Source organism: Ahaetulla prasina, chromosome 3 (genome assembly GCF_028640845.1).
Source record: "Ahaetulla prasina isolate Xishuangbanna chromosome 3, ASM2864084v1, whole genome shotgun sequence".
Classification (NCBI taxonomy): Eukaryota; Metazoa; Chordata; class Lepidosauria; order Squamata; family Colubridae; genus Ahaetulla; species Ahaetulla prasina.
In genome coordinates this window covers 63,019,853-63,046,538 of record NC_080541.1, presented here as the reverse complement: position 1 = coordinate 63,046,538, position 26,686 = coordinate 63,019,853, and the positions used below count along the sequence as shown (strand labels likewise).

At 35.9% G+C, this 26,686-nt stretch overlaps 2 protein-coding genes across 7 annotated transcripts in view; both read right to left on the bottom strand.

Moving 5' to 3' along the window:
• CEP192 (centrosomal protein 192) overlaps positions 1 to 8,280 on the bottom strand; it is a 58,524-nt gene extending 50,244 nt beyond the window's left edge. Inside the window, exons 1-5 of one of the 5 annotated variants that reach the window (XM_058176764.1) lie at positions 8,229 to 8,280; positions 5,833 to 6,020; positions 4,449 to 4,568; positions 2,597 to 2,730; positions 1,853 to 1,902 (exon numbers count right to left, since the gene is read on the bottom strand). In XM_058176764.1, the coding sequence (XP_058032747.1) occupies positions 1,853 to 1,902; positions 2,597 to 2,730; positions 4,449 to 4,568; positions 5,833 to 5,999 (471 nt within the window). In that variant the 5' untranslated portion in view covers positions 6,000 to 6,020; positions 8,229 to 8,280. Of the gene's footprint in view, positions 1 to 1,852; positions 1,903 to 2,596; positions 2,731 to 4,448; positions 4,569 to 5,832; positions 6,021 to 7,691; positions 7,852 to 8,019; positions 8,149 to 8,228 lie in introns of those variants that run through there. The other 4 variants (XM_058176763.1, XM_058176762.1, XM_058176766.1 and 1 more) reach the window with 4 other exon arrangements.
• Positions 8,281 to 11,228: 2,948 nt separating this feature from the next.
• On the bottom strand, positions 11,229 to 26,625 carry SEH1L (SEH1 like nucleoporin). Of its 2 annotated transcripts, none has more exons than XM_058177023.1 (9): positions 24,578 to 26,625; positions 22,982 to 23,032; positions 20,154 to 20,300; positions 19,149 to 19,360; positions 18,654 to 18,752; positions 17,869 to 18,009; positions 17,421 to 17,578; positions 15,761 to 15,914; positions 11,229 to 12,037 (listed from the first exon to the last, which is right to left on the bottom strand). In XM_058177023.1, the coding sequence occupies exons 1-9, from the start codon at positions 24,686 to 24,688 to the stop codon at positions 11,827 to 11,829; spliced, it is 1,284 nt and encodes a 427-aa protein (XP_058033006.1). In that variant the 5' UTR covers positions 24,689 to 26,625; the 3' UTR covers positions 11,229 to 11,826. The 2 variants fall into 2 exon arrangements, with proteins under 2 accessions (XP_058033006.1, XP_058033007.1); XM_058177024.1 differs by having other exon boundaries at positions 11,894 to 13,636; positions 24,578 to 24,992.
• Between the last annotated feature and the right edge of the window lie 61 nt (positions 26,626 to 26,686).

The following is a 26,686-nucleotide window of genomic DNA, read 5'->3' as shown; positions in this document are numbered from 1 at the left end:
CTCACAAGATGGAGACAATGAGCTTATAATAAAAGTTATTCCATTTAAGTCCCACATGGATGGTTGAAAGTAGATCCAAGAAAATTAAAATCTCTTAACTATATAACACATGAATTAGTGGAAAATATTAAATTTAAAAAATAAAGTTTACACAGTTTCAGTAACCAAGATGGAAATTCTGATTTATTAAATATTTGGAATTTTTTAAGTGTCAACAAATACATGGTCTACACAGATGTTTTATATAGCAATAGTACTTAGGCTTATATACCACTCCATAGAGTTTTACACAATTATGCAGGTGTTTTATATACCTGAATTTCCAAAAAATTTCAACAAAGCTTCACACCAAAAGATCCTAAATTATAAAAGAATTATAATTTTATACATCAGCAACTGATTAAAGAAACACATTACAGATGAGCAATACAATGGGATCTTCCAAATGTTTGAACAAGGACTAGTTCTGTTTAATTGTTTTATGAATGAACCCGGGTAAACGAGTATTGAGCACCTATTCAGGCTAATAAAGAATCCAAAGGGAGCTTTCAAAATGCAATAGACAATTAAATGGCTTACAATTTAACTCGGCAACAAATAAATTACATAAAAAAAATATATAAAGTAAGCACTAACCCAGAAATTAGTAACTACAAAAAGATTTGAGGATTATGTTTAGTAATTACAAGTTATCAATTTAGGAGCACCAGCTGTGCCCAGATTTATTAAGATAAAGATTGAAACATTGGGCTAATAGCATAAGGGCACTGTTATTGAAGATAAACAGTGGAGAGCAACTTTTGGAATGCTCTATAAAATGTTAGGATAAAATAGTTTTGGACCATCACAGTGTAAATATACAAAAGAAGACAAGAAAAATAATAGCTTGGTTCAATCCTATATTCATTCATGATTCTTTCAGTTTTTTCAGAATGTGTTCCATTTCCTAATTCCTCAAACTATGGTCAAGAGATTGATCTGAGCATAATGTACAAATACAGGCAACCACATCTAAGAATAATTTCCCAGTTAAAAATAGATGATTGGTTCAAGGTATATTATATTAGAGCTCATGTAATCAATCTACAGTTCTTATCTGTCTTTGTGCTATTGGATGGATAGAAATATTAATTCCCTCATCTCCTGATGCCTGATTGGATTTTGCCACCTGGCAAAAATTTGCAGTTTTAAAACCAAGTATCAGTACGGATTATACATTATGAGCATTAACTTTCCAGATCTTTTGTCTATTTAAATAAAAAAATGGTTGACCTGTTCTAATATCCTTTCCCCTAAACTATTAATGAAAAATCTAACATAAGGGTTCTTACAGATTAAAAAAGGAAGCAGTCCATTCATATGTGAAATTCTGGTTTAGTGTGCTTACGATATAACTTTTACGAAAAAAAGTATCTCATAAAGTACAAACTGAAGTGTCAAATAATCTGAATAGTGCAAAAATAGGGCCGCAGTGTGGCTCAGGCTGTAAGATAGCCTGTTATTAAACACAGCTGCCTGCAATTACTGCAGGCTCGAGTCCCACCAGGCCCAAGGTTGACTCAGCCTTCCATCCTTTATAAGGTAGGTAAAATGAGGACCCAGATTGTTAGGGGGGCAATAAGTTGACTTTGTATATAAATATACAAATAGAATGAGACTATTGCCTTACACAATGTAAGCCGCCCTGAGTCTTCAGAGAAGGGCGGGATATAAATGTAAAAAAAAAAAATCCTTAGGCTGATTACAGATTTGTTTAAATACTGTAATTGTTCAGAAATGAAAAATGAAATTATAGGATGCAAAGGTATATATAGTAACATATGCACTTTAACAGATGGTAGAAAAAAGTTACCTGATTTTCATTTTCTTTTCCCAAGGAAATATATTCTTTAGTTGTCAAATCTGAAAGAAAGAATTTGAATCTAACAAACAGATCCATAAAATGATAAATGACAATCACTTATATTTTTAGTAATCAAGTTTCTTTTGCATTGTAAGCACATAATATAACCAAGTCTTCCTAATAACATCAGATGTGTGTTATTTTCTAATTAGAACTTATAACATACATGAATCAATAATTCAAAAAAAATTAATAGATTTTACCTTGTTTATGAATTAATTTAAAAACTTATAATCATAATGGCAAAAAAACATAGAAAAAAAAAGTTGTAAACTGCAATTGCAGTCACATGACCGTAAGACACCTCAACTGGCTTTAAATATGAGCTAGTTGCCAAGAGACCAAAATGCAATCATGTGACCAAGGAGGGGATAATCATAACTTTGAGGACAGGTCGTAAATAGCTTTTCTGAATTCTGTCTTAATAGTGATTAAACAAGTCACTAGTTGAGAACTGCCTGTATGCAGATATTGGAGTTTTTATTTTAGAAACAGATATTATTTTCAGATGACTTGATGTTACTTAACTGACATTTGTCAGGATCACAATTACAATTAATACAGCATATATTCATTACACTAATATTTTTACATATTAAAATAAAACACCGTTTTGAGCAGAACTCCAGGAATTTGGTTTGTTGTGGATTTTTTGATAACGCTAAGACTTAACAGACAATTAAAACTGCATACCTTCTAAATGTTTTTCATGGAAGCTATTCGGATTTTTGTCTAAGCAATCACTAGTAGAATTTTGACTTTGTCTTCTCTGCAAAAATTTTTGGGGTGGCTCCAAGATAATCTCAGCAGCATTATCACAGTTTTCCCTGGGAAGATTAGAATAAGGTTTAGGTAATTAGGTCATGAATTTAGATTTAAAAAGCTCAAAAAGTACTTTTTAGCTAAATATCAATGATTTCTTTTTTTAATAATAAATCTGTTTCTTTTTACATGGCAACATTAGTAGCAAAGTAATGTAGATATTTAGACATAGGCAAATGTTTGAAAAAAAATCAGATTTTAAATACATACAAGTGTATTTCTGTCTATGTAAAATATGTAACCAATCAATTGTTCATATACTTTCAGAGTTTCAAAAAGAAAATTTAAAGTTGATTTACCACAGAATTGTTTTTCAACTGTAAAGTCATTTCTCTCTCAATATACCATAAAACTGGAAGATAGATATACAATAAAAAAGCCACTTTGCTTAGGAATTACTATATTATTATTATAATAATAATAATAATAATAATAATAATAATAATAATAATAATAATATCAGAGTTGGAAGGGACCTTGGAGGTCTTCTAGTCTAACCCCCTGCCTAGGCAGGAAACCCTACACCATTTCAGACAAATGGCTATCCAACATTTTCTTAGAAATTTCCAGTGTTGGAGCATTTACAACTTCTGTAGGCAAGTCGTTCCACTGATTAATTGTTCTGTCAGGAAATTTCTCCTTAGTTCTAGGTTGCTTCTCTCCTTGATTAGTTTCCACCCATTGCTTCTTTTTGTACCCTCAGGTGCTTTGGAGAATAGCTTGACTCCCTCTTCTTTGTGGCAGCCCCTGAGATATTGGAACACTGCTATCATGTCTCCTAGTCCTTCTTTTCATTAAACTAGGCATACAGAGTTCCTGCAACCATTCTTAATATGTTTTAGCCTCCAGTCCCCTAATCATCCTTGTTGCTCTTCTCTGCACTCTTTCTAGAGTCTCATCAATATAATCTAGGGAAGACTGAGATACCACATGTGGAACAAAAACAAAAGATCACCTAAGACTCATCCTTAGAGGAAAAAAAATAAATTTGGTAACCATACTGTATAATAATGATATTCACAAAATTCAGACTAATTGCCATACATATTAAAATGTTAGAAATATGTATTAAAATATTAGCTTAGAATTAGAATATTTAATAAGAAATTTTGACCACAGGTAGTCCTTGATTTACAACCATTCACTTAGTGGCTGTTCAAAGTTATAACAGCACTGAAAAAGAAACATGATCATTTTTCGCACTTATGACCATTGCAGCATCCTTCTGATCACATGACCAAAATTCAGATGCTTGGCAACTGACTCATATTTATAACGGTTGCAGTGTCATGGGGTGATGTGATCACCTTTTGCGATCTTCCGACAAGAAAAGTCAATGAGGAAGCCAGATTCATTTAATAATTGTGTTACTAACTTAACAATTGCAGTGATTCACTTAAGAACTGTGGCAAGAAAAAGCATAAAATGGGACAAAATTCACCTAAAAAAATACAAAAAACAAAATAACACTTATTTAGCAATGGAAATTTTGAGTTGTTATGGTCATAAGTCGAGGACTATCTGTAGTTTTTGCTGAAACTTATCAAATGCATTTTGAGAATTATGAATAGTGTTACTTTATTCCTAAAATTCTAATCCATAAACAGACATAATCCTTTGAGAAACGATAGGAAATATTGAAGTACAATGTATCCTTATTAATTATGCCAGAATTATGGAGTTTTGCATCAAAGAATGTACCACTGGTTAATATAAATCTTACACAGTATCGTGAAAGTTAGACATAAGATTTTTTCTCGGATCTGAATCAAGTTCACCATCACAGGAAGATGCTAATGTGGCCAAAAATTTCCTTTCAATGTAAGAAGCATGATCAGAAAGTCTGCATGAAAAGAAATAAAACAGTTACTTGTCCATCATGTTCTCATCTTGGAAAAAAAGTAACTGGTTTTTAATAGAAGTATAAGATTATATTAAACACAGTTATAGTATAAAGGAGGATAAAAACAATTTTCATTTTTTTCCAGCCACAAATTTGATTAGGTATCTGTATTAAAAGATGCCAGCAACTAGAAGACCAATTTATTTAAGTATCCAAAACGTATCCAGTCTGAGAGCTTCACTACAGAATTTTAAGAAATCTAGGGATTATGTAGTTCATGCCACAACTCATATGAGATAGCACACTAGAAACTACACACTAGAAAAAATATAGCTGGCTAGTGACTTTTTGTTGAGAAAACCAGGGTATTTGATTAGTTCATGGTTTGGCTTGTGCAAATTTAGGAATTCAATATTACTCAATGGGCTAACAAGTTGTTTAAACAGATACCCATAGATACCCATTGACACCTTTTGATCCATTGGCAAACTGCTCTTGTTTTCTCATTAATGTTTAGTCAAGATCTGTTTTTTTCTGAAATTTTCATTCAAAATGGCATTCACAATTCAAATTTCATTTACAATTTCCTACTGGAAAAAGAGAAATATTTGAATTCTATTCTTTTTTTTTTCATGACAGCCCTTTCACTTCTATGGGTTCCTATGAAATCTCTCCTTACCTTTCCCCAGTCCAAGCACAGAAGTTGTGCTTGTCACTCAGCAAGACACACAAAATGGCCAGTCCATTTTAATTTACTACATTTCAGAAATTCAACCTATACTGTTAGTATCTGATTTACTGCCTTAATGGAGTTGTTTAAACAGACTGTGGTCAAATCAACTCTGAATAAGCATATTGGCCAAGACAGCCAGAGTATGTGCCAATGGAATTTTCTAATAGTTCTTGCCAGTTCAGTTACATTATTTAACTAGCTTACTAAGCATGTTATTATGAATTATATTTTAAGTATTTAGCAGCTGTTAACATTTTGTTTGAACCATTTTTCTAAAAAGCCATGTCAAAATAAATAACCATGCCCACATTAGGCTAGAATGCAGTAGGCTAATTTGTGACTATGTCATGCAAATGAAAAGAAATATATTAATAAGATAAACCCTGGTCAAGTTAACAATTACTAAGCACATTGTACAAATACAGTTCAACATTGCAAAATGAAAAGCTAGGTCTGGAAACAATTTAAGATTAAGAACTTAGTAGCCATGAAAAATCTTTCAGATTTTACACATTGTATTAAATGCATTACCTGCTTTGAGAACCAGTTTTTTGTCTGGTTTCTGTTGAAGCAGCAACTGGAAGACCAAGATTTGATGAAAGTGTGATATTGCCTAAAATTTCATTGGTATGGTTAGCTATAGAGTTGACCAAAACACTTGGAAATGTCTCATCCCCAATATGTTTGAAATCTTCCATATTATTCTTGTCTCATAGTGTCTGAAAGTTTTAATATAAACATAAGCAACAAGGAAATTTATAATTGTATAAATTTTAAATTTATAATTCTAACATTGCTATGTATTACTTTTCTACCGTACTATATATTTATGTTACCTAAATGTTGAATACATGAAAGTTATCTTTCATAAAACTAAAGTAGCTCAATAATCAAGTATAATTCTGAAAATTATAATTACACTTTACTGGTATTAAATATTTTACCAAGGAGGTAGCCTTATTTAACTGTTACAACAATAAAAAAGGATGGTCAATTCTTTCACAAAACATTATCAGTTTGCTTAATCACCACATGCATTGATTTAATTATAGCTTTTAATGCTGATTATTATGAAGAGTTTCATTTCAGAGAGTTCAGCATCGAAAGGGTGCTAAAAGTGAAGGGGAAAATGTGTTTTTATTAAGATTTTTAAACTAATCCTAACTTGTACAACTGCTGTAGTGCAACTGCCATCAATGACTTGGGTACAGAAAATACATGAATGTCCTATTCATATTGTGCATTTTATATCCTGCTAAATAACTTATTGCCTCTCTAACATTTAGACTTCAGTTGCCCCCAGACCCAGCTAACACTTCCAAAGATAACAGAATGCAAAAATTGTGGTCCAAACCAAGGGAACAAACTAAACTGTACATATTTGTCTTCTACTAATAAAACATTCAGCTAAAATCTTCAACAATGTTAATTACATAATACAGGTAATCCTCGACTTACAACAGTTCATTTAGTGACTACTTGAAGTTACAACAGCACTGAAGTGACTTATGACTATTTTTCACACTTATGACCATTGCAGCATCCCCATGGTCACATGATTTATATTCCGCGGCTTCACAACTGATTCACATTTATGACAGTTGCAGAGTTGAGTGGTCACGTGATCACCTTTTGCAACCTTTGACAAGCAGTCAATAGGGAAACCAGATTCACTTTAACAACCCTGTTACTAATTTAACAGCTGCAGTGATTTGGTTAACAAATGTGACAAGAAAAGTCATAAAATGGGGCAAAACTCACTTAACAAATTTCTCACTTGGCAAGATAAATTTTGGGCTCAACTGTGGTTGCAAGTTGAGGACTACCGGTATCTTACATTTCTGTAAAAACAAAACCAGCCTTTCTGTTAAAGTTTCTAACAATTCGTTAAACAAGGGTCTTTTTTATGGCAGGCACATGAAGAAATAAACTGTAGTTCAGAAAAGATCCTTAAAAGCTTTTGTGAACTTATCTATGTCTTCATGTGCCTGCCATAAAAACCCCTTTGTTTAATGAGTTATTTGTACTCAGCTTTGTTTAAAAACTATATCTGAAGCAGGCAAGAAGATGATCATGAGAAAAACCCAGCTATTCACAGTAGTTGGATTGTATCATAATTTATTCTAATCTTAATCTTGACAATTTAGGCTCTAGTGACCAGGTCTTCTGCCCAAGTAGGCATAAACAGACCTACTCAGCAAAGTTTTCGTGGGCAAGTGGTTAAAAACATTCTAAGCTGAAGGCTAATCCTTCCCTCCATCTGGTGCCCTCCAGATGCGACAGGTCTTAACTCTCGTAGGATCATAGCCCAACACATCCGGAAAGCAACAGGTTGGCTCCTTCGGTACTTTTAAAAGGGATCAGTGCTGGCGAAAGTTTATCCAATTTACTTCGAGTCAGAAGCGGCACTGGCTCCCTTCAGGAATGGCACGCAGGCAACTAACACCTGGGATGCTCACAGCTTCTGGCCAAGAGCTCTTTCCCCACCAATGGAGCGAGGCTCCGGCTCTCGTCCCGCTTCCTCAGAGCGTCGCCCGGCTCCTCAAACCGACGGTACCAACGCAGCGAGAGTAGGAAAAAAAAAAGGGGGGGGGAGACTAAGAAGTTCCGAGCGCCTCGCGACGAAGAGTGGGAACTGACTTAACTTCGCCTCCGCCCCCCCCCCCACCTCCGTCCCTCCCTTCGCATTTCGGCACGCGAAGGAAACAAAACGCTCACCTAATCCCAGAAGCAAAGCTCAACAGGCAGACCGGGCGCGCGAGCGGTTCGAGGCACGCGGGAAACCGCTCCAAGGCGTCCCGGAAGTCCTCAAAATCCCACCACCCTCGAACTCAGAAAAGGAAAATAACCCACCCACCGTCCCTCTTTTTTCTCTCCCCCCACCATCCCCCGCCCCCGTTTCTTCCCGAAGCGATGCGCACGCGCACCTTCTCTTTCAGGCGCCCCAGCGAACCCGCTCAGGCTTTGGTTCAAGAAAAAAAGGCGGAGATTAGAAGCGCAGAGACGCGAAGGCTATTGGATTGTGAGGTCACCCAGAAGAGAAGGGCTGCGGCCTTTCGATTGGACGAGAGGAAATGACGCGCTTGCTTTCAAATGGCCTGGGTGATAAGCTTCAATCCTGAGGAAGCGGTGACTGGTGGAAGTTTTGTTAAAATTACAAAAGCACCCTGCGCTCTAATCCCGACTCACAGGAATTTGCCCACAAACAACAGATGTCGGGGGGATAATGGAAGTTATATATTTGAAAGCCGCGAGTTTGGGCAAAGTTGGTATCTAAAATAGCGAAAGCACAATAATTATACTGGAGTTTTCATATCCAATGATCTAAGTGCCAAAGCCCACTGCAACTACATCGCAAAAAAGGCTTTAAGAGTTGTAAACCTAATCTTACCTAGCTTCTTCTCCAGAAACACCACATACTTACCAGAGCTTATAAAACATTTGCTAGACCAATTCTTGAATACAGCTCGCCTGTCTGGAACCCATACCACATTTCAGACATCAATACAATTGAACGTGTCCAGAAATATTTTACAAGAAGAGTTCTCTACTCCTCTGAATACAACAAAATACCTTATGCCACCAGACTTGAAATCTTGGGTTTAGAAAACTTAGAACTCCGCCGCCTCCGACAGGACCTGTGTTTAACTCACAGAATCATCTATTGCAATGTCCTTCCTGTTAAAGACTACTTCAGCTTCAATCACAACAACATAAGAGCAAACAATAGATTTAAACTTAATGTTAACCGCTTCAATCTTGATTGCAGAAAATATGACTTATGTAACAGAGTTGTTAATGCTTGGAACACACTACCTGACTCTGTGGTCTCTTCTCAAAATCCCCAAAGCTTTAACCAAAAACTGTCTACTATTGACCTCACCCCATTCCTAAGAGGTCTGTAAGGGGCATGCATAAGAGCACAAACGTGCCTACCGTTCCTGTCCTATTGTTTCCTTTCATTATATCCAATTAATATAGTTATTACATACTTATGCTTATATATTATATAGTTACTTTCATGCTTATGCTTATATATACTGTTGTGACAAAATAAATAAATAATAAATATTTGTTCCTCCTGCAAGGTTGCATGGAATCGGCCTTGATGCTATTTACCATGGGACAGAAGTACCGTTAATAGACTTGCTAATTGATTTTGATAGAGAAACACTCTAGGGCAAGGGTCTCCAACCTTGTCAACTTTAAGACTTGTGGACTTCAACTCCCAGAATTCCTCAGCCAGTTTTGCTAGCTGAGGGATTCTGGGAGTTGAAGTCCACAAGTCTTAAAGTTGACAAGGTTGGTGACCCCTGCTCTAGGGCAAGATGGAAAGTGATTCAGATACAATGCAGTATTACTCTGCAGAGCCTTGCATTAAAGAGGTTGACTCAGACTTCCAACCTTCCGAGGTCGGTAAAATGAGGACCCAGATTGCTGGAGGGGGGCAATATGTTGGCTGTAAACCATTTAGAGGGCTGTAAAAGCACTATGAAGACGTAAGTCTTAAATGCTAGTGCTATATATCGCATTGCCTTGTATAGCAGCTAGCAATTGACTTCCAGCAATGTAATGAGGGCCCAGTTCCTCAGCTGTTGAGACTAAATCCCTTCCAGTTTACCTTATAAAGAAAACAGTGTGGCACACTTTGTTTTGAAGCTAATCTGTTCCTCAGCCTCTATGTGTGATGTGCTGTCACAGGGGGTGTGTGTGTGTGTCTGATCTTATTATATTAATTTATTTGATTCTTTTTACTAGATTTATTGTTTTAAATGAGGTTTTATAGTCTGCAAGCTGCCTTGAGTCACCATGTGCAAATAGACAGCAATATAAATTCAATAAATATGTAATTCTTTGGATTTTTCCTCCCAGGTATATACACCGGCAGGTGATTTATGGAGATTCTCAATCATCCAGTTCATGGTTGCCCCAAAGGTGCTTTTTCCGTAAGGCAACTGGACTTTTTCTTAGGTTTTTTTTCCTTTGAAAACATTTTACTTCTCACCCACTTCTGAAAAAAATATAACTGAGGAAACTTTTTGGAAGAGAAGCAAAATGTTTTCAAAGCAAAAAAAAGTCCAGTTGCCTTTCCGAAAAAGCACATTTGTGACGCTGGCAGGATTCTTACTATTGAATCAAAGCAAAACAAGTCCCATTATGGTTTACTAGATATGAAGTCCCAGTCAGACTTAAAAATGCCACATATATTTCTCTCAGGAATGCAAAGTACTGGATCACAGCAAAGAAAGGCTTTTATATCTCTTTCCTATTTACTAATTGTCTAGATTAGGGGTGTCAAACTCAAGGCCCAGAGGCTGGATCCGGCCCACAGGGTGCTTAGATCTCGCCTGCAGCCCCATCCCCTGGAAATAGTGAAGGACCGGACAGCAGTGCCTCTGCCAGCAAAAAGCTCCATTTTCGCTGGTAGAAAATTGCAAGAGGCCGTCTCAGCTGAGAACAGAGCTCATGAGGGCCACATGTGGCCCCCCCAAGTTCCGTTTTCATTAGCAGAGGGTTTTAGGAGGCCATTGCAGCCAAAAACGGAGCTCAGGAGCCCATTTTCACTGGCAGAGCACTCGGGACACCACAGGTACCCCCCAACACAAGTGCCATGCTGGTCACGCCCACCGTGGCCCCCCAAGTTCAAACACAAACCTGATGTGGCCCTCAATGAAATCATGTTTGACACCTCTAGTCTAAATTTTCCCTGTCTAATATAGCAGTCCCATTACTCTCACTTGTCACCCCTCTCTACATGAAAGTTTTCTATCACCTCCTGGCAATTTCTTTTTTCAAACATGTCACTGGCCATTAAGATAAGACAGATAAATAATAAACAAAAATAAACAAAATCTTTAGTTAAGGTACGCAATCATTTCCCAAATTTTACTTATACTTTTTTAAGTAAATGAAGGCAACACACTAGATACTTTCTCGATGTTTTATTGACTTATTTTCATATAACTGTAGTGGATATCATTATACAATGAGAACATTTACACAAACAACAAATATTCTTATTTTGTTGTAAGGATGTGTACTTTATTTTTGAAGACTATTTCAGGAAATTGCTAAAGATGGAAAAAATGTAAGAAATCTGATGACCTAAAAGATTCTTATGCTAAAAATGTAGTTTTTAATTTACTTCTATACCATAGGGAAGCTTTTCTCCATCTGTATTTAATTTTAAGAAATTATTCTCAAATAATACAAAGTGAATTACTAACAGTTTACAAATTGAATATTTTTAAATGATAAAATACTGTTTCACATAATTTATCCTGAACGCTGCATTAGATTGTTTAGAGTTAATAGTAGAGAACTAGTTTTTATTATCTGTGGAACTAAGCATAGTAAATTTGAAATATTGTAGTTCACATTACAGATCATGCCTTTAAAAACCCATTCTGAATTATAGTTGGAAAAAATGTAAACAAAAAAACAAAAAACAAAAACCCGAACAGCCAAAAGAAATAAATTTTTTAAAGCATGTGAGTTAGATTTTAATACAGCTTTAAATATGCATCAAACCCCTTCGTGTTCACGTAAGAGCTTAAGAGGTCGAGAAATATATCGTCTGCGATGGTGAGGATACTGGATATTGGCAGTGTCAGCATCGCAAGAGTGTTCTATCAGAGGAGGAAGAGGAGGAGGAGGAGGTGGTGGTGGTAAGAGCTGGGCATAACTGGACCACCTTGATCCAGCCCATGGGGAATCCAGAGGGGGAAAAAAATACCTGAAAACAATTCAGACAGGAACACCACACAGAAGGGAAAAACAGAAAGAATAGTGGTAAATACAAAAACCAGAGAGGAAAGACACATGCTGGGACAAAATGAAAGAAACAAAACCATGTTCTCAGCTCAAGTTATTATTTTTTAAAGTCTAGAAACTATTCCGAAGGAAAATTATCATATTAGGCAATAGAAAATATTCCTTAAATTCATTGTAAAATGAATATACTACATGTAAATTAACTGATCGTGAACTATTGCATGCCTTCTCATTTATTCCTACAAATCATGCTGTTTTAATGCAATTACAGAAAAACAGACACAAATTATATATCCAGATTGGTCTGCTCATTTGCATCCAATTTAGATCAACTCTACTCAGATGAATACATCAAACTTAAAGATAAAAACATAGTTTTACAATGTTATTTTTTCACAATATACAAAGTTGTTCTTTTTCCATCGCAATAACAGTTTGTGTCCTTATATACATCTCTCTGGAAAAAACACAAGATAATCAAAACTTCTAAATTAATGGATTAAAAGATCATTCCATACTACTTATGACTTACCCGTAATAGAAGAAAACTTTGTAATCTTTACAATCTTTGGAAATGTACATAAATTTACAGAACAGAAAAGTTAGTAAATTTTGAGACAAGACATATTTAAAGCCACACTGACATGCCACTATGTAAAACAAGGCATTAATTGAATGTTTGCCCTAGGACATCACTTCGGTTTATTTTAAGGCAATAACTGCACTGCACAGAGCAAGGTGTAAATACTGAGCAATGCAGGAACTGGTTGGGGTCACAAGAGGATAACTCCCATACCAAATTAATAATACCATAGAACAAACATTCATTTGGACTAGATTTCCATCACAAAACCAATAAGATGAAATCTTACTAATTATTGCATGGATTCATGCTACTATAACATGCAATTATCAGGTATGTTCAGATCATTCTTATCAAGACAACAAAAATATGTTACTAACAGTTACTAGTTTCTAATAGTTTTGTGATTTTCATCTGAAGTAGTTCTGAAATACCAAATTTGATATCAACTCTACAGTTGCCAAATTACAATGTGCCCACACTGTTTATGACTAATTGTATACTACAATCCATTAGCAAAACTAATTGTTAAGAGTCTATGTGAACACTTCAAAAAGCCAAACAAAGTTAAAAGAATCAAAACAATTTTAATGAAAAAGTTACTCCAATTGTTTTACATTAAGGATTTATCTCCTAACAAGCTGAGAATGCAAGGACAATAATCCTCTTTACATTAATGAATTCCGTCTTTCTCTCGCAACATGTCTTTTTGAGAAATGGAATCCATAAGAGAATCCTGTTACTTTTTTTGTTACAGATTCCAACAAGATCATACTGTGCTGGCTAGTAGAGTACACATGTAGCATTTTTTTAAAAAGTGATTTGATTTGCATTTAGTAGTAGACAGATTGCTGGTGTCTTTAGAAGAGGTCAGACGTCGATGGGGAGGGGGAAAATATCGCTTTCCATTCCTGTGTGCATGCAACAAGCAGTAAAACAGCAAAGTTACTCCAGTTAGCTTGGTATCAGCTGTGCTTTCTGTTAAAAAGGACATAATACAAATGGGGAAAGGAAAATGCATAACAATTTTAGACACACCTGGTTATAAGCACAATAAGAATACTGTAAAGCAGTAGTTGGTAGGTTGATTAATTCTCCAATCACTTTTCAAACATCACTTTTATGTTAAGTATAAAATAATTACTTTGATCTTCTCACGTTAGTAGTGTTACTTGAATTGATTAACAAAGTACCAAAACATTGTGCCATAGAGCCAATAAAGTACCCATCAACTTGTTTCTAAAAGCTAGAATTTACATTCTTGTTCTCATAAAATCTTTAAGAAATAAATTACATGTAGCTGGTTTTGTTCTACTTTCAAACTGCTATCAAAAAGTAAGATTATTTTCAGGTGATTTTTTTTTTTATAAGTGTTCTTATTTCTGAACCTGAAATCATGATTTGAAATGAGACCTTTGCACAATGGGAAATATAAACAAGATCTTGCTTAATTTAAACTGGTAGTAAGGCTGGTAAGTTTAATAAGTACAAGGACAAAAGGTGAAAATGTCTTAAGAGTTTGTTCCATTACGAAGTTTTTATTTTTTCTTATTTTTCTTATGGAAATATATACAAAATATATTTACTAGCTATGCTGAATAATTACAGCCCCAGTACTTCTTCAGGCTCATAAGCAGTTGTTAGGTACTTTTATTTTTCTCTTTCCTCATGTTTGATCAACCACCATCATTGTGACATAATATACCTCAAGGTATCCTATAGCTAAAGTATAGAAATGTTACTAATTGCTGGTATATAAACTATACCAATTTTTTTATATCTCTTCTGTTTGTCACCTGCCCTTTTCCAAAATCCAATTGAGAAAGCAAATATAAGGAAAATTGTATATATTAGAACAAAAAATTATGAAATATGGATGTATTTATCTAAAGAAGTGCAGTTATATTTTCTGAATGCATAGAAAATTGCCCAGTCCCTTGGCTTCATCCAAAGACATATGCTATATTTAACAATACCTTGATTTTATAAAATATCTCCTCCTGTATTTGTATTAAAATGGCAATAAATCTATCAGATGTGATTTGTACTGTAACAATCAATGTAGCTATTATAGCTATATTCCATTCCAATGGCATCTTAGTAAGTCAATGACAATTCACGTATTGAAAGTATTTAAACAAATTGATTCTCAGGTAAAGAACAGAACTGAAGAAAGATCTATGAACTATGAAATCAAAGGATCAAGCCATTCCTGCAAGTGAAGAGACATGTTACCACCGGAGATATTGTGGAGTCTTCAAGTCCAATTAGCCTTGGTAAATCTTCTTCTCCGAATTTATCCAATGGTCCCTTCAAACCACCCAAGCTATTGGCTATTATATCATCTAATGAATTCCGCATTTAATTATATGTTGTGTGAAGAATTCATTCTTTCATCTGCACTAAATCTCCTTTCAGTTATCCAGCCAATGTCAGAATAACCCATTTTAATGCTTTAGAAGGAAGAGAAAAATCTCCCTGCCCATTTCCTTTACATCTTGTATAATTTTACCCACCCTGATCCTGTCCTTCTAAGTTGCCCTTTTTCAAGCAAAAGAATCCTAGACCTCCTTTCCTTGTACAGTACTTGTTTGAATTGCTTGATCATTTTTGATCACTTTCTACATCTTTTCCAGCCCTGACATTTCATTTCAAACCTGATGGCCCAGAATGCAGCTAGAGCATAGATTTGAAGCTAGCTTTTAAAAGGCTGACAAATTTTATTTTCTCTCCCTTCAAGATGTTTAGTTTGGATTTTGGTTGAAAGATAGCAAGGTAATTAGTAGTCAATTATAGGAAAATGAGATAATTATTGTAAAGAAATAGAGTGAATAGTGCTTCCTATCCCCACCTATTATAGATTATTTCATATCAGCATTTGAAATAGAAGATGAATGATAAATGAAAGCAAGCTTGTTCATATTTTGTCCATTGTGTATATTAGAACACATCTGGATAGAACAAGCATAACTGAACAACTGAAGTGATTTTTGTAATTAAACAATACGTATAAAAATGATAGACATAGTCAAGTTTTTAGTGAGGATCGAATCAGATAATTAAGAACTAAGAATGTGAAGCTCTCATAAAAAAAAAACATACCTGCCAACCGATGTTCCATTAACTGAATTCTGGAGAGTTGAAGTTGCTGTGCCAACAGGAGCATTAAAAACTCCCTGCTGTGTGGAACTAGCATTGACTGGACTTCCATTGCCTTTCAGTATTCCAGTGCACTTCCAGTTATCCATATAATTAGCTAAATGGAAATAATCAAATCCCATTTGAATTTTTACCAAAAAGTTCTACTTACATAGTTACAGTTAAAATACAGGCTGTCTGGGAAATGTTGGGAGTTGAATATATCGAATATTCAGATTATAATTATCCAATAGAGTAGAAATAAAAGAATTAAATTTGCCATGGGAAAAATCTCAGCCTAATAATTAATGAATATCAATTTACTGAGTTAATGACTCTTAAAATGAAATTTAAGAGAATGCTCATAGACCATAAATAGAAGTTTGAGGCATTGAGCAAGGATTACTGCTGTTGGAAAAGGGATGCTTTTGCCATCATTGGCCTCAGCATGAACTGGCAATCATCTATACCAGGCCTGCACAATTGGCCTGCCAGCATTTTTTAAAAAGTCAGTAAATTCACTGTTCCTGCTCCCAAAGATATAGCATTATTAAGATTGGCTACACCAACAGACTCTTGCAAGTCTGACTGCATTTCCTTCCCTCCTTTATATTGCAGAAAGTTGTCTGGAAGTCAATCTGAATCCCTTCCTCCTCAAAGCATGCTTTTGCACATATTGTTATCTTAATATTTTTTTGATAATTTCTCCATGGTCATCACCTTTGCATCTTATTTATCTTTGGATGGACCACAACTCATTAATAAATGCTTCAGGTTGCATTACTATACTATCCAATTCCATTGTTTCTAACTTCCGAAGCAAAGATGTTCCACAGAGCAGAGGCTGCTGCAGAAAAAGCTTATCTTCTAGTCCCTGTCAGCCAACATTCTTTGGTTAAAGGGATCTGGAGCATGCTCATCCTATTTGATCTTGTTATGGGTAGAAACTCTGGAAAAAAAGGTGATCCCTCAGGAACCCTGGTCCCAAGCCATGTAGGGTTTTATAGGTATTCACCAGCATCTTGAATTGCACCCAGAAACACACTGCAAAATGTGGCAGCATAGGCAGTTATGTGTGCCCCTAGAATGCCACATATTGCATCTCTGTTCCATGAGCTGCAATGGCTGCCAATTAGCTTCCAGCTACAATTCAAGGTGCTGATGTTGACCTTCATGGCATGGACCAGATTGCAATTACATCAACAGATCCTACCACAGCAGAAGAAATATGCTGTGGGTTCCATCTGCTAAGGAATTATATCTAGCAGGATACAGGAGATGGCATTTCTGCCATGGCCCCTGTTCTGTGTAGCATTATCTCCCCCTCTCCCACCCAAGGTGAGAATGGACTTTTCTCTGCCATCCTTCCAGAAATCTCTCAAAAATTGAATATATCAACAGGCTTGGTGGTCTCAAGGGAATGATGATATACTGAGGTATGTTTGAAATATCCAATGCTCCGACTTAGCCTTTTTAAAATAATCAGACAACACTGTCTGATTGTACTGTGTTTAAATATTTTATTTTATAGTTTTACTGTATGCTTGTGTCGCCTCGATGAGATGAGTGAGGCAGGAAAGGGAGGGAGGGAGGAAGGAAAGAAGGAAGAAAGGAAGATGCTTACCCTTCCAAAGCCTTACACATCCATCATCACCTGAAGATGCAAGTACTGTGCCGGTTATATTCCAGCTCACACGCCAGACTTGGGAATTATGATGATCAAACTGCGCCACTAACTGAACTTCAAATTTTGTCAAACCAGATGAAGTACTCAGTTCTTTTCTATTAAAAAAAGTACACATCTGAATTGTAGTTTAGTCTACTCAATACATGCTACTTTTAAAAAATACGTTGTTTCATTTTAATATATTAATAATAAAGAAATCATTTGAAAATATCAGAGTAAAACACTGAATAGAACTGCATTTTCCCTTTATGGCCTGCAACAAAATAATTATTAAAGAGCTAATTGCTAAATAAAATTACTATGGGTAATTACTAGATTATCTCATCCTTGAGAACAAAGTTATGCACAAATGTTTTATATTAAAGGACTTGCTTGAAAAACTTACCTTAGGGGTTTTAATGTGAATATTCGTACATCTTTGGTAGCTACTGCCAATATATGGAATGATCTTCCAAGGTTTGGAGCAAAGGCAATGTCATGCACAGGATCTGTGACTGTCATAAGGGTTTCCGCTTTTGCATACTTCCTGAGTAACATATAAACAGAGTATTTATTCTCTTATATAACATACATTATAGTCCAGAGTTTCCTTTCTGAAAAAAAATAAGCATTAACCAAATTCTTTCACGTAAGCTTAATTTTTAATTCTACTTAAGACTTTACGCCAGATTTGATTTTTAAAGCCGATCCCAACTAGTATAAATAGAATAATGAACAAATCTTAACTAATTTTGGGAACTATGATGGAGGACCGCTGTTTATGAAAGGGCATTTCTTGGCTGTATGGTTAACTAGCCAAGTATCTTCACTGCCATGTATATCTATTTTGAATGTTTCTAATGTTTTTCTGGCTTTAAAATATTTTTAGTATTTTATATTTTTTTGAATTGTAAGCTGCCCAGTCATTTACTGAGATGGGCGACTATAGAAATAGAATGGAATGGAATAGAATGGAATGAATGAACGCTCATATAATTGTATTCGTAGAATTTTTTAATTTGGATTCTCATTATAGCTATACTATAAAACCAAAAACATATCAAGAACTAATGCATGCTAACCATTTAATATATTTCATTCCCAAATGCCATTTTAGTAATTTTATTCATACTTCAATGTTTCAGCAATATCATCACACATTTAATTATAATAGCTGTTTTTTCCTCTCACCTGGTATTTTCATTGTATTCATATATCTGTACTTTAGCCAGTATATTAGGACTACCATCATCACTTCCTACAGCTATCATAGGAGCATGGGCACGAGAACTACAATTAAAAATAAAATATGTTTAGACAACATTTGTAACAATTAGAACTATAAAAGAATTAGTCTAAAACAACTGTGGATAATAAATCCAAAATTCTCCCTGTGTTATTCATAGCTTAAGTTCATATACAAGAATGAAATTCAATGTTTTTTTCTTAGTAGTACATTAGGAAATACTTTTGATTGAAAATAACTTTTCAAAACCTTAGTTACTTACATCTCTGCTAACTGATCCTTCAATTATAAATCCAAATTTTCTTCCAATTCTAATATCTCTATACTAAAAACTATAATTTTATATGCCAATTGCAGAAAAAGATGCATATTAATTAGTTTCGAATTAAGAGAGATTTTTTTCATGATTCAGTAGTTTTTCTAAAGAATTAATAACTTACCTTGAAGGATTCCAAGAAATACAACTGCAGCTTAATTTACATGAAATTTCATGCTGAAGTGACCACTGACTAAGATTCATAACATCCGGAGCTTCATATATTCTAACAACTCCATCTGCTGAACATGTAGCTAACATGAGACCCATATGTTTGGGAGCAAATTTGACATCTGTAACTGATGTCCTACTATCAACCAAAGTAGTCCTCTTTACCTAAAAATACAGCAGTTATAAGAAAATTATTAATAGATTATTAGAAGTATGGTTATTATTGCACATATAATTTATAGTGTTAAAAAAACAGATATTTTGTATTAGAAATCTTTATTGCTACAAAGTTACAAAGAACAATATATGATTGCTTAATATTTCAAAATGGCTTATAGAAATATATTATTCCCAAAGAGGAAAAAACGTGTGCTAGAAACAAAACTGAATATTAAGGGATCTCTTGAAAAATAAAATTCTGATCCATTTTTAAGAAGTAAATTGGGAAGCCAGCAGAGGCTTCCCTTTGGCACACAAACTGAATTACATACCACAACCAGTAGGTCAACTGAGTGGGGCTGGGATAAGGAATGGCAACCAAAAAGGCAGCGATGGGGGATACACTGGACTGAATGCTGCAGTCATAAACATGGACCAAATTGTTACCACATTAATGCAAGAGCACTGCTACAGCTAAAACTTTGAGAACTGGCCATAAACTCAATTCATTCAGCACCACTGTAAATGGTTGTTGAACAAATGGTTAAGTAACAACCAACTGTGTAAAAAAACAAAATTCTGCTATGATTTTGGTTTCAATTCTAACTTCTTGCATAAATGAAAGATGTACAGATCATAGTGATTTATAATGGAATTTTGCAAAGAGAAAAACGAAAGAAAATGACAAATATAAAATCCATCTGTTAAATTTGAATATTTTGTTTGCTAAATTTTACTGTTATCAAGGCTATAAATTCTAAATATTCCAAACTAATATTCCAAATTTTTCCAAACTTACCCAGTGACTTTGTCCTCGAAGTTTATCATTTGATTCTCCTACTATTTCTTCCCAAACAGCAGCTGTTCTATCAAAAGAGCAAGAAGCCAAGACCTGTCCAAATTCCGGATGAGCCCATGTCACACGCCACACAGATCCACTGTGTGTCTGCAGAATTAAGATAAATTAAAATTACAGTGAATGAATTAGTGCTTTGATCTAACCATGTTAATTTAGTAGCCATTATTCCTCTATGTTACAAATAAATGTAATTGCAAAAGGAAGAATTGGAACCATCATCTTAGAATTTTATAGCAATAATTAAGCAAAGTGGTGAGCAAAAGAGAAAACAAAGATAAAAAGACAGCAATAATAGATTATGCATCTAGGCCCATGGTGGCAAACCTATGGCACGTTTGCCAGTGTGGCACGCAGCGCCCTCTCTGTGGGCACGCAAGCTGTCGCCCCAGCTCAATTCTGCCGCACATGTGTGCAAGCCTCCCACCAGCCAGCTGGTCTTCAGGTCTCTATCGTGTATGCACAAGGGGTGGGCACATGCACAAGGGGCCGGGCACATACAAGGGCGCGCAGGCGCGAATTGCATTTTGGGGGTTTTCACACGCACTTTAGGCACTCGGTCCAGAAAAGGTTAGCCATCACTGATCTAGGCTATACATCGTCAATGAAAAATAGGCTACATGTTTTGTTTGAAGACATTATAGGAGACAGAAGAAAGATGTATCAAGGAAGAACAGAGGTCTCGTATTATGGTAGAAGCTTTTGCCTTCCCTAAGCTGTGGCATGCAAAAGATCCACTAATATCTGAATGCTTAGTTGTATATGGACGCAAGTAAGCAAAGGTAGAATCTTCATGGAGCTAGGAATTCTAGCAATGGCCATATTTTCTATCAGCCAAATCAATGGAAGCTTTTGTTATAAAGATTCTAAATATGAGAAATGTGATCTTATATGGCAAATCCAAAAAAATATAAGGTTTCAAGGTAGAAATTCAGCACCATGACTTTGGTGAAATGAAACTTTTCATCACAGAGGTTGGCCCAGCATTTAAAACAAAACAACCTGTAATGGGAACAAGCAATGTGCCTGTGGCCACTAGCAAACCTGCACACAACGCATAAGCCAGGCTCCTTACTTTGTCGGCTGTAGTATCTATAGCACTAAAGAGAAAGCAAGGAATACCAATTGCCCTATTGGTAAATGGTCATATCCCTCATGCAGGCAATATTGTGAAAATGCAAGCTGTAATAATGGCAGCCACGATGTAAACGCTCCTAAAACATATTCTTAAAATTCTATTTGTACCCACTAGTCCAAAAATTAAGATGGGCAATTTTCAATATCCACAGCCAAATAGATCACCCAGATTCAACAAAACCACTTTCAGGAATGCAGTTGCACCCAAAAACATAGAGCCACCTGAATAAAATCAGGACAGGCCATGCCAGAACTGAGTCAAAACTGTTTAAGTGGGGAATAGCCAAGAGCCCACAATGTGACTGTGGTGCACTGGAACAAACTATAACACATACAGTTCTCCTCAGGAAATTTCAAGACGCCTGGGATGATCACATTGCAGTTACACCAGAAGCAATATATCTTTCTTATATATTGAACTATAACATCTATCCCATTGCAATTCTATGGCTCCATATTATGATGATTTTATTATGGTTTTATCTTAATTTAATATTTATCTCCTGTATTGTATTGTTCACATATATAGGTAGTCCTCAACTTACAACAGCTCATTTTGTGACTGTTCAAAGTTACAAAGGCACTGAAAAAATTACTTAAGACCACTTTTCATATTTACGACAATTGCAGCATCCCCATGGTCTCACGATAAAAATTCAGAAGCTGGGGAACTGAATCATATTTATGAAAGTTAGAGTCCCAGGGTCATGTCATCATCTTTTACAACCCTTTGACAAGCAAAGTCAATGGGGAAGCCAGCTTCACTTAACAACCATGTTACTAACTTAACTGCAGTGATTCATTTAACAACTGTGGAAAGAAAGGTCATAAAATGGGGGGAAACTCCCTTAATAAATGTCTCACAACAGAAATTTTGGGCTTGTGATTATAAATCAGATGTGTCAAACTCAATTTCATTGAGGGCCGCATCAGGGTTGTGTTTGACCTGGGGGGAGGCTGTGGATGTGGCCAGGGTGCTCTGTGGCCAGCTCAACATCACCTGTGGTGGCCTGAGTGCTCTGCCAGCAAAAATGGAGCTTGGGAAGACTACGCGAGGCCCTTCCAAGCTCCGTTTTCACTGGCAGAGGCACCATGGGTCAGTCCTTTACTGTTTCCAGGGCGGCCCCACGGGCCAGATCTAAGCACCCCCTGAGTCGGATCCAGCCTTGAGTTTGACACTCCTGTTATAAGTACAGGAACCCCTGTATATATTTGTTGATGCTTTAGTTAAACCATATTTGTATATCAGTGATTGCATGATTTCGGTAGATACTATATGATAAATTAATAAGCCCAAAAATTCTGCATCTGTGTTTAATATTATCCCAAAAAACTGCAATCTTAAACACATTTACAAAGATGTGAGTTCTATGTGAGTATTGCAGTTGCAAAAACTTGGATGTACAAGATGATAGCAAAGTGTTGAGAGTTTCTGTATGTCTTTGTTTCCTTCTTCTGATCCTCCAGATTTTTGCAGGTCAGACCTAGTAGTCCTAGTCCCACTGAGAACAAAGAAAATTACCTTTACGTAGGCATCAACAGAATTTTAGAACTAATTGTTTTCCTTTGTTAAGGTTTTACATGTCAACTAATAGTCTATATAACACTAAATTATTTTAGATACAAATTCTTACCTTCCAACTGGCAGTACAATGCCATTCTCCATTTTCACCTTTGTCCCAAACCTAGTAAGGCAAACATGTTTCATTTAAAATGAAGACATGTATGATTCTTTATAACAGTTCTTATAGAAAAATCTTATCAGAAAAAGACTCCTCAAGCACTTCAACTAGATCCTAGGTCACATATAAGACAAATAAGAATCTTCGCATATTCTTAATAGGTACAAAAAAACCATAATCAAGTTCATAGGTTTTTCCTTCCAAACAAACAATCCTGTGATTAAGAAGTAAATCAAAACAATATCTACCCATGTTCAGCTTCTTAATAATTCTGCAACTATTTAACTATAGTATAACAATTTGTGGCTATTTAAACCTCTCCAATTACAAAAATGAATTTGGGTTTCTGATCACAGGAACATTTTGTGACTTACTTTTGTTTTGTTATCTAGAAAATATCTTTGAACTAAGGACATAAAGGATACCATTAGGGTTTGTTACATATTACACTAAGACTAAGGAAAGAATAAGACTATCCAACTTCTGATTTCCATGTAAAATTTGAGGTTTACGATTCCATCTGAATTTACAAAAACAGACTTTGAAATAAAAATGCATTACAATTTCAAATTCCAATGACTATAAGTACATGGGAACTGCAAAGGAGAGCATGGTTGGTGTGTAAGGGGATAAAATGTCAATGTGCACTTCTTATGTGCACATTGTGAAATGTTTTTACTGTGAAAATATTTACAGACCCCTCACAACCTGGGCATAAACTGTTTCAACTTCCACCCTCAAAATGACGCTATAGAGCACTACACACCAGAACAACTAGACACAGGAACAGTTTTTTCTCAAACGCCCTCACTCTGCTGAACAAATAATTCCCTCAACACTGTCAAACTATTTACTAAATCTGCACTATTAATCTTCTCACCATTCCCATCACCCATCTCCTTCCACTTATGACTTTAACTTTGTTGCTTGTATCCTTACGATTTATACTGATATTGTTTCCTGATTGCTTATTTGTACCCTATGACTATCATTAAGTGTTGTACCTTAGAATTCTTGATGAAGGTATCTTGTCTTTTATGTACACTGAGAGCATAGGCACCAAGACAAATTCCTTGTGTGTCCAATCACACTTGGCCAATAAAAAAATTCTATTCTATTCTATTCTTAATGGTTCCCTTTGTCTTAAGTGCAATAGTAGGTGAATATAATATGCTAGGCTGCAGTTTGCTTAACACTTAAATCACAGTTGGTAAGATTCAAACCTACTAAACCACGAAGAGTGGCTTCCAATTCAAACCGCAAAGGTTGGCTTCGTGCAATGTACCAAACCTAACTGCCGTCAGTTTAGCATGTTTTGCAAACCCAGCCAAAGTGGGCTTATCCTCTACTTATTGAAATGCTGACCTGAATCGTGGTTCTCAACGTTAAGAATTCTGTTATCCTATTCAGACCAACTGCATTTTCTACCAAACTCAAAGGACCCTGTAGAAAAACTGCGACTAGACTGAACGAGCACGTTGACTGACTCATTAATTATTATTTTTTTAAAAAAAGAGTACAGTCTTTCACCCCGAGCCTTCCCCACACCTTAACACTCTGGTCACTAGAGCAAGTGGCCATGCGCCGTCCATGGAAGTCAAAAGAAACATCGTGGATGAGGTCGCGGTGATCAGCTGCGATGCTTCGCGCCACGAACATCCCAGCGGCTTCGCCGTCTCAGTCAAAAAACCGCTTCTTTCCTCAGCAAAATCAGCGAAATCTTCTTTCTCCGCTACCCTCCACGAAAATGAATGCTCTTTCACGCAGCTCAAACAGGCGCGCCCGGCCTCCCAGAATTACGTTACGCGTCGAGCTTTCGCCAAAAGAAAGCGACGAGTCGCTTCCGTCAGTAGCGCTTAAGCTCTTTCCCTTTAGGCGTGGACTTCTACACCCAGAATTCCCTAGTCCCAATCTCGGAATTCTGGGAGTTGAAGTCCAGGCGTCTTAAAGTTGTTGAGGCTAAGAAATACTGCCTCAAACGGAAAGAGACACAGCCCCGGAAGTTTACGAGAGAAATTTAGCAGAAATCGAAGTTCTGGTCAAATCGATCAAGCGCGTGAACTATGGGCCGATAGGGAATGAAGACTTTGGAGTAGCCTTCTAAAAAGCAGCGAATGCCCTGATATTTATTATGTGGCTGAATTAAAGCTGAAAAAATGTCCCGCTACGGATATGCCTGGGAGCAAAAAAAAAAAGTTGATACTACATGGATATATGATTGTGCACGGAGTGTCAAAACTTTGATTCCAGAAAAATTGGATGATGTCAGAGGGGAAATACCATGACTAAACATTGGCATGTTGGGAGACCTGAAAGAGACATTACAATGACAACCAAGGTTATGGTTTTTTCATATAACTGAAAGCTGACCCTTCAGAAAGGTGAAAGAAAATATGCTTTTGAAATGTGGTGCTGGAGAAATTATTGAAAAAATGCTAGGATTCAAGAACAAACGGTGCAGTCTTACATGAACTAAAGCCAGACTACTCACTGGAAGTACTATTGAGGAAGATAAAATTTAAATATTTTGTACACATAATGCAAAGGAAAACGTCACTGCACAAGACCTTGATATTTAGAAAAATGAAAAGCAGTCAAAAGAAGACAGCTGAGGAAACAAACATGAACCTACAATTGACAGATAAAGCCTGGAAAAATTAGTTCATGTCGTCAAGCTTCAGAAGTGACGAATGGCACGCAAAACAGTTTACAAACAATGTGAAACTACAGTTTGAAAAGCAAAAAATTATTCGCCCACCATCAGACTTAAGTTTTAAATGTATACTGTTAAAGATTCCGTTCTGAGGTCTGTTGCTTTTTCTAGAAAAAGCAGCCAAAAAGCCTGATAAGGATTCAACATATTAAACTATAAGTTGCTTATAGTTTACCAAGTAAGTCCACTCCTCTGATTACAACAAAATACCTTATGCCACCAGACTTGAAATACTGGGTTTAGAAAATTTAGAACTACGCCGCCTTCGACATGACCTGAGTTTAACTCATAGAATCATCTGTTACCTTCCTGTTGAAGACTACTTCAGCTTCAATCACAACAGTACACGAGCACACAATAGATTTAAGCTTAATGTGAACAGCTCCAATCTTGATTGCAGAAAATATGACTTCAGTAACAGAGTTAATGCCTGGAATGCACTACCAGACTCTGTGGTCTCTTCCCAAAATCCCCAGAGCTTTAACCAAAAACTATCTACTATTGACCTCACCCCATTCCTAAGAGGTCTGTAAGGGGTGTGCATAAGAGCACCAACGTGCCTACCGTTCCTATCCTAATGTTCTTTGATTGTATACAATTTCATATAGTTATTACATACTTATGGTTATATATATGCTTATATAGTGTATAGTTATTTCATGTTTATGCTTATATATAATGTGATAAATAAAAAAATAAAAATAAGTCCTGCGTTTGTGCAACAGCTTAAGCCATAAACCAACGTTTACAAGCCACTATATTTGCGTTCTTACAATTCAATTTATCCCACATTATTCATAATTCACGAACTCGGGTCGTTGTAATGCAAATGGTGTATGGTCCGTTTCGTAGCTTGAACCTAGCTTAGCTGTGCTTCCATAAAACACGATTCAATCGTGGTTTAGCCCGACGCAAAAACCCAGCCCCCGAAGTCAGCCCACTCC